This window comes from Fulmarus glacialis, unplaced genomic scaffold (assembly GCF_000690835.1).
Source record: "Fulmarus glacialis isolate BGI_N327 unplaced genomic scaffold, ASM69083v1 scaffold8510, whole genome shotgun sequence".
Lineage (NCBI taxonomy): Eukaryota > Metazoa > Chordata > Aves > Procellariiformes > Procellariidae > Fulmarus > Fulmarus glacialis.
This window is the reverse complement of record NW_009185771.1, coordinates 100015-112514: the sequence shown is the minus strand read 5'-3', so window position 1 is coordinate 112514 and position 12500 is coordinate 100015. Positions and strand designations below refer to the sequence as shown.

Genomic DNA, 12500 nt, shown 5'->3' with positions numbered 1-12500 from the left:
AGCTATCTGCAGGCACTATTACTGAGTGCTCATGGCTTTTAAATACATTCTACAAAAACTAATTCATTGGAGTTGAGGCAAATACAGTAAATATAAACAATTGCAGCTGAAAGAGAAAGAAAGAATAAGGAACCTTGTGAGGCAGGTACTTCGGGTTGTTAAGTACCCTTTTGCAATATTACAGTGCCAGTGTGAAATGAACGGGGAGAGCTAGAAAGCTGAAGGTAGGTTTTGCACGAACAGTGCCAAATGTGTCAGTGGTGTTACTGCAATGTTTAAAGCAGGAACGTAGCATCAATTATCATCACTATTTAAAAAAGAAAAAAGGGGGAGGTTGAGGGAGAGCCTGGCTCCTTCCAGCTCCATCCTCGTGGTGTTCTTCCCCAGGCTCTGCATTGACGTCACAATGACACGGTGAAGCTGAAGACAGGAGCTGGGAACAGTTCTTTTGCTTCACTTTTGACAATCGAGTGAATTTGTCACCACTCCGTTCCTTCCAGCATGGCTAAGAGCGCAGAAGTGAAGCTGGCGATCTTTGGTCGAGCTGGCGTGGGCAAGTCAGGTATGTTTGCTGTCTGATTTTTATTTCTGCTTGTCATCAGGTAACTTTTTGCTCCCTCTGTGCAGACAAACTCTTTGTACAAAAAGACAGCTGTGAGCTTATTCTTGTCAGGGAGGATCAGGCCAGGAGTTCTCTCCTTCTTGCTTTCCACACTATTTTCTCCAGATTCTTCAGAATAAAAGTACTTTTATCGCTTTAAAAAACCCCAACAACAACAAAAAAACAAATTTCCCACCCCAACTCAATCCCTCTTCTCATGAAGTGAGTGGCAAGATTGCTCTTTTCTACTGGAACAGAATTAGTATTTAATTTGTTTCTTCAGAGCTTGTGCTAGATGAAGGTATTTACATTATGCTCCCTATCCCCTAAGATCAGATCCTCTGTTAACTATTGGATGACTTCTGTAATAGCTGTAATTCTGGTTGATTTCAGTGGGAAATTTTAGACTCAGCAACTCAAAAAATTTTTATTCTTGGTGCTCTCTTGGATGTAGATATTTACCAGGAAAACAGGAAAATATGATGTGTGAAGTTTGCCTATGGAGAGATCTTTTGAGAAATAAACATAGTCTGGTGAGTTCATACGGTAGAAACACAAGGGGGAGGCATAAATGTTAAAAACCCATTTCTACAGTCAGCCTTTGCTTTAGTGAGACAAGGAGCATAACGCGAGGGTTGCAAGCTCTCTCGGGTAGTTTGGTGGTCTTGCATTAACTTGACAGCGCCAGGACCACTCTTAACGTGTCCTTGCATCACAGGGATGAGGAAATAAGGAGACTGAGTCTGATCATGCTTCTGTGCTAGTTTGGGAATTGTGAGATACTGTTTATTTTAGAGAAATCTGCACAAGAGAAGCCAGGAGGTAGGATGTACCTGTAAGAGCATTAGGCGAGACTCTCAGCTGCTGTCAACCAGCTCCGGTTCCCCAAAGTAACTTTTATATTAGAAGTGCCAAGGTTTTGGCCTATAAACTGCTATTATAGTTTCATTAACTTTGAAACGGGTTGTTTATAAAAGCATGTTTACCCAGAAGGTATTTTACCAGAATGCTATCAGTGAAGTACCTCTGTCAGCCTTCAGGAAAAAAGGCGTATGTGAGGCAGAGGTTGTTAGAGATTATACCGCTTATACAAAGACAATGCAGATTAAATTCTACCTTTTTGAATAAAATACCTGAGGGAATGCTGATAATACACTGGGATAAGTTTAAACTGTTCCTTTTCTCCTGCTGTGCTCATCCCCACCCCTCTTTTGTATTTCGCTGTCCCCTCCCAAGTTTTGCACGTAACTTCAGTGGTTCTCCTTTTGGTTGTTTTACGTTCGGTTGAGGGTTTCTGTGGTTGTCCAGTCTTTTGGCTGGATTAAAAATAACGCAAGAGGATGTTGAAGTATTTGCAGGAGAACTGTAACACTAGAAGACTCCCCTCGCCCTGATATTCTCAGCCATTTGAGAGCTTATATTTAAAAAATAGAAAAACTACCAGTTGAGTGGCTCAGTTAAAATGCCTCACCAGTATAGGATCAACAAGTGCCTTTTTAACCTGTTGTATCCTTTTTGTAGACTTCACTATACTAGGATTTTATGGTAAAAATGTTTTCCTGTAGTCCTGGAACTGTGTGGGAGATGATTTTTAATGAAAAGCCAATAAAACCATCTTAGTCTTTCAGAGTCTTCCTCCTCCTCTCTCTCTTTTCTTTTTTTCCCTTTGAGATGCAAGGAAATATTACATAAAATATGGCTAAGGTCCCCTCTTTTTGATTGTGACCACGCATGTGAATCTGTGTGGAAATGAAGGAGCAAATAAGTGGGCAGCAAAACAGGGTGAATTTAAGTGGGTGGAGAGCCTGCAGAGTGCTATCAGCCGCCTCGACAGAGCAGCAACTGTGCCTCCCAGAACCTCCAGCTTGCTTATGAAAACCCCTCTTGTACGTTCCCATAAAAGGATCCAGTTTCAACAGCTCGGCCAACTCCAGAGAAATAAGTGTGTGGGTGTCTGAAAATACCTATTTGCCTGTAGCCAGCAGTAGGAGCTGTGGAAGTGCTGTTACACCTTTGCTAAAAGCAGAGCTGGGCACAAAGTAGTCTTCAGATAGCTAGGTTTGGCGGATAAGTACCCTGCTAAATTAATGTTGATAGTGTCTTTTTTTAGTAATGTAATTCCCTATTCCTGTGACCAGCTTGTAATACGTTGTTGAGACAGGATCCTGTGGCCATGCGTTGCTAGAGTAGGCTTGGCCAGACAGCTGAAAGATAAGCCAGACTCTAGAAGCAAGAATGCAAGGCGGAATGCTGGAGCACGCTAGATACGTGTGATGAAAAGGAGACGTTGGGTGATAAATAAGGCCACTGTAATTGCCAGAAAGTCATGCCAAAATATGGTCACTGGCTTGCTTTCTTGGATCATCTTCATTTGCTGAGGAAGAGCCAGGCATTAGGTTCTTAATCTGTAAGTGGCTTCACCACCTGACAGCGTCTGTGAAGTTACAGACACATACTGTAATATCCTGGAGAGGCTCTTCTTCCAGTTCCTGACCCGGACTTTGGATCAGTGAGTCAAAGCCGCTATGAAGAAAGAAGTGGTATGCTTCGGGATGTGTGGAGAATTAAAGCTGTCCCTCATGCACCATGAAAGTCAATAGAATTGTTACCATTACTGAGAGCTGAGGAACATCCTAATCTTGTTGTTAATGCTAGACATCTGTTTAATGGGGTGTAAGATTCCTTGTTCTACTAAGTAGTCTCCTCCAATTAATCCAAGACTCTCCCAAACATGAGGTGGGAAACCAGAACGCTGTTCACAAGTCAGAATAGTGATAGCATCTCAAAAGAAAGTTAAAGCCAGGGAAAACAAAACTTTTCCCCGCTTTCTTCCTGCTTATCAAGTTCCCATGGTTCAAAGGTTTAAAAAACAAACAAGGGGGAACAGCAAGTCTGAGTGTCAGCTTTTTACCGTTCTCCTTCCTTGCCTTGTCTCCTCCTGCCTGCTGGAGAAGGCCAGCAGAATTGCTAAGCAACCCACCTGTCCTGTTTTGTTTTTTACTTAGTGTAGACCTAAACCTTTCAAATAGAAAAGGAGGAGCAAACGAACTCGGAAGGAGTGCTCTAGTGAGGCACTTAGTTCAGAATTACACTGAGAGTAAATCACTGGTCAGCTCATCTGGGCAAGCTCAGCAGGTACGAGCACCTCAACCTGCTCTCGCACAGTGGACTGGATGCTCCTCTATTCACCCAGCTCTTATTGTATAGCAGTTGCATAAACATTGCTTTAAACTAGCTGAAAAGAACCAGATGAGGAGGTCTGCCTGAGCCGAGGAGCGCTTTGCTGCTTCTTCACTCGGGAAGAAGAGGAGACGCTCTGTGGGTGGGAAGGGACATTGCTAAGCCCTGCTATAGATAACAGGGCTGCACCTCCTAATTTGGGCTAGAGTCAAGCGGCACTGAGGGGGAGAGCAAGCTTTTAAAGTCTTTTTCTTTATGTCCAAGAGGAGCTTGGAGGGAGCGGAGAATTAAAGTTGAAGTGAATTACTTAAACATTGCTGTTTAAATTGTTCTTCTGCTGAATCCTACAGCTTCATTCCTATGGTAACAAAAGTTAGGATTTCCTAAATAGCTCCTTTTAAAAATACAGTAGTAACAATTAATAAAGACTTAAAGGCCTTGTTCTTCCATGTCATCACAAGGTACAGTACGTGCCCAGAAAGATAAAGAGGAGTGAAAATGTATGAACCAGGAGGAGAAAAGAAGGGCATGTACTGGATAGCACTGCATGGCTGATGCTTTTCCAACTCATAATTCAGTTGACTATGAATGCTCAACCTCTGCCTTTATATTTTGGCCAAAAAAGAGAGAATGTCCAGCTGCGGCACGTGCTATCCAACTTGCCTTTTTGCTGTGTGTGTGCCAGGCTGAATACTCCAAGTTTCTACATTAGCGTGTATGGTGCGCCCAGCCACGGGCAGATGCAGTTCTCATCTGTCTGCATGGGCCATGCAGCTGCAGCCATGGAATGTGACACGGAAGTGTGTGTGGTTTCTACTGGTGCGTAAGTGACGGGGAAGATACTAAAGCTCCCACAGGCTCCCCCCAGTAAATATGTGTCTGCCAGCTATGCAAATCATTTTCTTAGGTGATCAGGTACATGAAACACGGGGCTGTTGTCACCATTTGATCCAGCAACAGCTCAGATGCTTGTGTTTGGGCACGAGGGTGATCGATAAAGTGGCATCAGTAAATATCATCCTGCAAAGAGCCTGTCCCATCTCAGAAATGAAGATCTCGCCAACTTCAGTCATTTTAGGGTCACAGTTGGGAAAGCCCTGAGTAGATATAGATTTGTATCTGTTCGCTTACGCTATTTTCCCCATCTAAGCCAGGATGGGGGAACATACTTGGGAGAAAGATACCTGGATTTGAAAGTTCCTACAGAACAAATTCAAGCAGCAGCCAAACCAGAGAGGCCTACAACAAATCTGTGTTTTGTTTTCATTATTTGGGGATACATCTGAAATACGCTACCAGGGCTCATGTCCCAGTTGAAAGGTCTGGGCATGTGGGGAATAGAACTGAATTCAGGAGCACCGCTGCCGCCCCTCCGCCCCCCCTTCAAAAAAACGTACAGGCTACTGAGAAAGAAGCCCATTTCAAAGTCATTTTCTACTTCACAAATCCCTGCTCATATGTTTTCCCCCACTAGTTTCATTTCAGGGACTTTTGGGGAGAAAACATGAGTTATTAAGGAGTGATTAGTCATCAAGCTCACAGGTCTGCTAGTAAGGCAGGGAAAGCTGCCACAAGAGCTCCAAAGTCCATGCTATACCAACTGATGTATCTAGGGAGGATTACTGCAATAAGGTGCCCCTGAAATCCAGAAATGTGGGTGGAAGGAGACTCTGTAGATTTTCTGTTGGGTTTTGTTTTTTGGTTTTTTTTCCTACACTGGTGGAGTAAATCGGTTGTTTTATTTCTTTGTTTTTAAAAATGGCAATGACAACCAGATGCTTAAGTGATTATTCAGTGATCGAGTTTAACACCCACTGTATTAATTGTCCCCTAATATTTCACTGGTAAAGTACTCATTCAACAATCCCACTTTTTGCATCCTCTGGTTTTACACTTTTCAACCAGGTACAGGTTCACTAAAGGTACTGTGCATGTATGTGCATACATACCAGTAGAAAAGTAATGAGGTCACCCTGGGTGAGGTTTTGTGATTTCTCCCCCAGCAAGCATGCAAATATGTCCCCCTGGAACAGGTAATATTGCAAGCAACCAGTTGCATTAACGTGACCTTTCGACGCTTCTGTCCTGTGGACGACACTGATGTTTATGTGGAGGGTGAGCCATGGGTTAGTGGATCAGTGAAATAAGTCGCTGTCACCCATGAATGTGTGGCCCTGAGAGTCCTTGCCATGCTGACAAGGAGAGGGGCTGCTGTTGTAGCGGCCCCAACACGTGCGGTTTTGGGGACGGGCAGGGTGTACGTTGACCAAGTGCAGGGCCCTACTGGGATCAGCAGTACCTGTGGGCACCCCCAGCATGCTGCTTGGAAAAGCCCCACTGGCGTCACCACACAGGTACAAGCTTTTAGTCAGCAGCTGCGTGACAACCAGTCTTTCTTGGACTTTCTCAAAACTGCATTTGTTGATTCGCGTTATGCTAAAACTGAAGAGAGGGAACACCAAGAACCTGGGCTAGACACAGAAGCATTTGCCCTGAGTGCTGGGATGGTCTGCTTGTATCTGTTACCTCCTCCCTTTCCTCTGCTTATTTGCCTGTCCATGGTTCACTATAGCCTTGCCCTTGGTGTAGAAAGCATTCATGCTCCACTCAACATTTGATCTTCCTTCTGGCTAACCGTGAAATAATAAAACGCAGAATTTCTCTAACCAAATGCCAACATTGTTGATTCAAGCATAGCTGCCTTCCCTGTTCCATCTCATTTAACTACATCTGACATTGGCTCTACCTGTGTCCCCTCTGAGCAGCTGGTGGCAGCTGTTAGAGCTAAGACTAGTCCTGCTGTTCTTTGTTTCTATTTAGGTTGGGCTAAATATAGCCTGCTGTTTGATTACGGGGGAAGGAATGCCAGGATTCAAGATTTATATGTGCAGCACAGCTTTTTCTCTAGGCCAGTGCTCAGCCACCCCCTGCAGCGCTTGCCTCGTAAGATAGCCATCCTGTCCACTTCTGTCTCCTGTAGTCATTGCGAAAGACAACTGAAAAGCTTCCTGGTGGAGTCCCAGGGATCCTTCGCCTGCTTCCTGTGAACCCTTGCACTGTTTTGGTCAGTCTGCAGTTCCCCACAGGGTCACTGAATGCACTTATATCTCCCAGGCTGCTGACCCTTTCAAAAATGCTAAGATTTTTATTCTTTCATAAACTTGTTCTTTACCTCCCTGGTATCTGGAGTCCCTGCCTACCCCTTGCCTCGCATATACTTTTTTGCTTCGTTTCTTCTCACCCTTCCCTCTCCCCTTGCTAGTTTAGTACATGTTCCCTAAAGTCTGCGTATGGTAGAACTGCTTCTGCTTTGTACTTTACATGGAAACTTTGTATGTACAGTTGCCTTTTCAGCCTCCTCACTTACTGCTTCCTCCCATCTCTGTTTCTCATCTCCAGCTCCTTCCTTACTCTTTGCCCACACTGTCAGTGCATCATTAAAGGCTTAGTGCATGAGATCCAGATGAGCTGACCTGGCAGCAGTGATGTGATGTGGCAAAGAACAGCCACTCTGAAGTGGTTCCTACTGTCCTGGAAACCATTCCCTGGCTTGGACTTTGAGGATGCTCCAAGCTTTGACTGCTCCAGACAGTCGTCTAAAGCCAGCTTCACGCAGGTTAAAAAAGGAGGCAGCGTATATCATAGCTAGCCTCAGTCATAGAAGTGGGTAAATTCACCTATTTTGCCTTCGTAGCAGAGCAGGAGAAACAATATATGTCTCTACTTTCCAAGGAAACTTTCTTTTTCTGCATTTATCTTTGCACCACTGTTGCGTCTTTTACATTTACAGCACCCAAAAATAAATATGTAAGTATATGAAAAACTAACACCGCCTTAAAGTAGGAGGATGAACAAAACGCTTTAGGCTTCAGCTGAGCTGTGGTTACAGGGCTGTCATTAGCTGCTGTTGACTGAAGGTGTTTGTACCCTCTCACCGCGCGCCTGGCAGGCACTCCCAACACTGTGGCGAGCAGGATTGCGGAAGAATTGCTGTAAGATAGCAGTGGGCAAGGAAACTACAGCATTCTCATCCATTTGCTCCTTTTATTCCAAGTCTGTGTTTGCTCAGCATTACTGACAGACTTCTATTATATCCGCTGCTGCAGAGTTACAATTTTGGGAGAAAGCACCCCTCTGCTTTCCTTGCCTTTCCTCACGCAGTTTGCGGAGCGCTGCCGTGAGCGGTCCCTGTTGCCGCTCTACTGGTTATGGGACTCCCACCTCACCAGCTCTGAACCTGGCCTGCTGTTTGAACTAGCATTTCTTTCCATGCACCTCAGATTAAACCAGCTCCCCCGATTTCATTGACGCCTACCTTTTCCTGGAGTCAGAAAAATAACTGAGAAGGGGGGTGCATCCGTTTCTATCGCCTTTTCATAATTCCAAATGGGAAAAGTACTTTTTATGATTGTTTCCCACCAGGTAGAGCATTCACACTGCTGGAGTCAGTCTGCAGCTGTTACAGTTTCTAATGGATTTGCCATGTAGGTGTTGGGAGATGCCATATATTATGGTAGTGACGCTGTAGAGAACTCATACTCTATGCATACAGTATGAAAAGATGAATGGCAAGAGAAGCAGAAAGCTCTGGGGAAGGAAGTAGTAGATACATTAAACATATGTGCAGCTTTAAAATGCCATAGAAATTGGCTGGAGTCTCCGGCTGCCTTTCCAGAAATGTTAGACAGTAGTCTGCGCACAGGAAAATATTGAAAACATCAAGCCTGGTTTTGAAAGCACATGAAGCTCCTGACGTTCACAGGTTGTTTTGCTGCTGCTGCTCAGGGGTCGGCAGAGAGGAAGCTGCAGACAAGCACGAGCAGAGGCCTGGGGCAGCGATGCATTACCATGTGGGAACTGTTTAGATAAGTGGCTTGAAAAGTTTTCAAGCTGGAAGGATGCAACTGGAGAGCACACAGGATATACTCTCCCAGGGAGGGAATTTCTTTAGCACTTGAGCAGCACTCTAGCTTTCCAAAGGGCTGTGGGAACAAGGGCCGCCACCATGACCCTCCTGCAAGACATGCCACTACGACTATCCTCAAGTGGCCAATATGGAAACTGAGGCGAAGGAAGGAGGAGCCTGATAGTCTCAAATCACCAAGGTAATCATGGCTCAGGCATTGCCAAAGCTTCTTTCCATGATTTCTCCTCCGGGCCAGGGCTGCCGAGATCCAGCCTGCAGATGGGTCCCAGGCAGGCAGTAGTTACCCAGCATCTGAGCCCCAACCCCTATCGGCCCTGCAGGATCCTTATGACCCTTTATGGTTTATCCACTGCCATTAATTATTGACAGCAAAATAAAGCATTGAAGTGACATTTATTTTCATTAAAAACATATTTGGCAATCCTGTCTTTCACTGCTTACCCAGTAGGACTTAATTTCATTTTGACCCACAGGACCACAAGCATAAAAGGAGCTTGTCTTTACCTTCTTTCTCCCCTTCATGCAGCTATATTTGCCATCCAACTCTGAGTATAACTATAATATAATCTATCATAGATTTGCACAACCCTACTCTAGAGGGCTGCTTTTCTCAGTGGCTTATCTCTGTGCCTGTCATGGGAGACAAAAATCCCACTCCCCACAACGGCAGAAGCCAGTTATACAAAGCTGTTGACCATGATCTTTTCCTGACCCACCCAGCAGTTGACCTGTGCCCTTGAGGAGCTTTACAAGTGAGAACTTCAAGTCTGACAGTCGGAGCAGGAAAGTGCAAGAAAGAATGTAGAAGCCAAAAAATCAGAGTGGGCTATTTATTTCTTCACTGAAATAGGGCTGCAGAATAAATAGAAATGTATTGGAGAGTCACCACAGAAGAATGCAGTATTATACCCATGGGGAGCAGAAAAAAAAAAAAAACAAACAAAAAAACCCCCAAAGCCCCACACTCTGCAAAACGGGGTGTATGGGAGTATGAGTGCCAAAACAAACACCTTGTGTTAACCAACCTCAGTGGCAGAATCTGTGACGCCAAGCACTACTGCTTAACCCAACTGGATGCTTGTGGTTACATACGCTGGAGCTGGTTCTGCTCCAGGCCGAATTCCAACATGAAATAATTTAATAGTGATCCACAGCAAGAGTTTGTCCCACGAGTCCATGTCTGCTAGATCTATTGCCAGGCAAAGTTTCAGGAAGTTTATTTCCAATTAAGAAAACTTGGCCTTTATCTACAGGGAGCGTGGTAGGTCACAGTAGATTATCGAAGAGGAGTGGAGAGGAATATCAGCATCCTTATTTATGTATTTATTTAGAAAGATGTCCTTCAGTGACGTGTGATCTTTTACCCGTTCTGGCAGGGGGTGCCTGCTTACCCCAGCTGAGGATCTGGTCAAACAAGCTTCTTTACAAAGCCTGGAGCATGAAGTGGGCTGCCCACCTCCTGCTGCTGTGCTGTGCCCACACAACCACCTTTCCCCTTGCTGCAAGAGGGAGCCGAAGAAATTGCCTTGTTTCCTGACCACAGCCAACAAATTCGCTAAAGCAGGAGGATTGAGAGCTCTTGTAATTCATATCCTAGCAAGTGCAACTGCAGATGTGGCCCTTATATCCATTGCTCCTGTTTGTTTATGTTTACCTTGCTGATCAAATGACAAAAACTGGGAGCACAGCAATTTTCCTGTAAAGACGCACAACACCTGCTGCTGAAGAGCTTCAGGCAGAAAGGTTGAAGGCAACAAGAGACGACTTTATCCAGGACACAGCTTATTGTATTTTAATTATCAAATATTCATATACTGTGTCCTATTGATGACTTTGTGACTAAAGAAACATGCTTGGCCATAGAGCTGTGAATAATCCAGCTAGAGGCTAGTGAACATCGGTTGGCCATGGACAGAAAACAATCAAAACTGAACAGAAAGAAACCCCTGCCTTTGAGATCTGGTAAGTGAAAAATGTAAAACAAAATTCTCCCCGTTAAGTATCAATGGATGAAGGATTCATTAATGAGCTGTACTGGTGAGATATGAAACGTAAACGATGCAAAAAGCAATCCAAGCTCATTTTTTTGCTTGAAAGGAAGTGACTAACCTGACTGGATAGTTCAGACCCATTTGGAGGGAGAGGCAGACCTGTCCTGGAAGCACCAGCTGACCACCCTTCTCCTCATATAACTGATACTGTCTCAGTGAAATAAAAGCAAGCACTGGCTGAGGCAAGAAATCAAGATCTTGCCTTTAATTAATCTTCAGTGCCCCACGATAATCTCAGATAAGTACACATCACGCAAGAATACTCTTTCGTTAGTGTTCAGTGTAATTAAACCAGTCTATTTCTCACCACCCCCCACCATGCATCCTCAATATCACTTTGGTAATTTCTTGGGGATTTTTGTTCGCAGTTTCTGACCTGGCATCTGAAACAACTAAGCCTCTCTCATGCAAACAGACTACCTCTGTTTTAAACATACTCAGTATGACTCTTTTCTTCGTTAATTTTCTGTTTAGGATCTAGTGTGAAAGAGGCACCTGAGCTTTGACTCAGGCACCACTATGGTGGAAACCAGTAGAAATTCACGTAGCGCTCAGTGAATGTTGGGAGGAGTTTGGGAGCCTGTACTGTAAGAAATACTTGTATAGTTTGGACAGGTCTTATGTATAGCTCTGCAGACTTCTAGGGCTCCAAGGAAAAGATCACTCTTTCCTGCTTGAAAAGGCAGACACATTAGATTCTGAGCTAAGAAAGGAGCTTTGCCTGTTCTGTTTTCCTAGTCCCCCTCTACAGAATAAACCACCAAATTATATAGGAATTTCATTCTCCTATTTTATTTTCATGCTGAAACCTCAGTGAAGTTGCCTATTTCCTAAGCAGTTATAGCACCTGTGATATATATTGATCTGTAAAGTCACGGGCAGTTACTGATCTGCCTGGTACAATAACCATCAGCTCTGGAGCTGGCTAGCTTGGCATGCCTTTGAAGATGAGGCAAGAGACAAACTATGGAAAATGCAGAATGACTCTAGAGCAATTTCTTAAGTTTTTGCACCTTACAGGTATGAAAAGTATCATGATTTGCCTGCAAGGAGGTCTCTACGCCCAGCTGAACGAAGCTTCAGTATTGTTAGGACTCATTTCATATTCAATATCATACATCTCACCTCATGTTAGGTCTGTATCTAAAAGGCTTTTTAATCACCTAAAATAATTTTGCCTGGCTCATTTTAGAGCATTTCTTCAATTGCCAAACATCTACTGAATGATACTTTCTAGTAAGCTGTGAAAATTTTAATACCATCAAGTTTGAGGAACTTTGTTGCACATCAGAGGGCTGCAAGTATTACTTTTTGTTCCCAGTGCTGCAGCGTGGACAGGGACTGGCTGCACATAGAAGCAGGGAACTCGACAGAAAAGAATGACCTTCACAGCCAGGTTAAAACAGTATGTTGCCACCTTAGATCCTACCTCGAGTTTCTGCACAGGAGGTAGCTGTTGCGGTGACATTCATGTTGTTCAAAAAGGCAGGGAAAATACAATGATCAACAGCAGGAGTTGGGACAGGGCTTAGGGAAGCATGTTCATGATTAAAACACCTTGAAGCTTGATTGTGCACTGTCATTTTCTGTTCATTCTCATTAACACCATTGCCCTTGGTGAAGGTTAAATTGCTTTTGTGTTTTGTGGATAGCAAGACATAGCAGATGGAAAAAAGTCTTTAGTTTCAAGCATGGGCAGACTGACATCATCATGTGCTAAAAGTACTAAATCATTGTGCAA

General features: G+C 44.1%; 1 protein-coding gene across 2 annotated transcripts in view; it reads left to right on the top strand.

Moving 5' to 3' along the window:
• The first annotated feature begins 385 nt into the window (after positions 1 to 385).
• RERG (RAS-like, estrogen-regulated, growth inhibitor) overlaps positions 386 to 12500 on the top strand; it is a 103889-nt gene continuing 91774 nt past the window's right edge. The window contains exon 1 of one of the 2 annotated variants that reach the window (XM_009577791.1): positions 386 to 562. In XM_009577791.1, the coding sequence (XP_009576086.1) occupies positions 502 to 562 (61 nt within the window). In that variant the 5' untranslated portion in view covers positions 386 to 501. The remainder of the gene's footprint in view (positions 563 to 12500) is intronic. The other variant, XM_009577863.1, reaches the window with a different exon arrangement.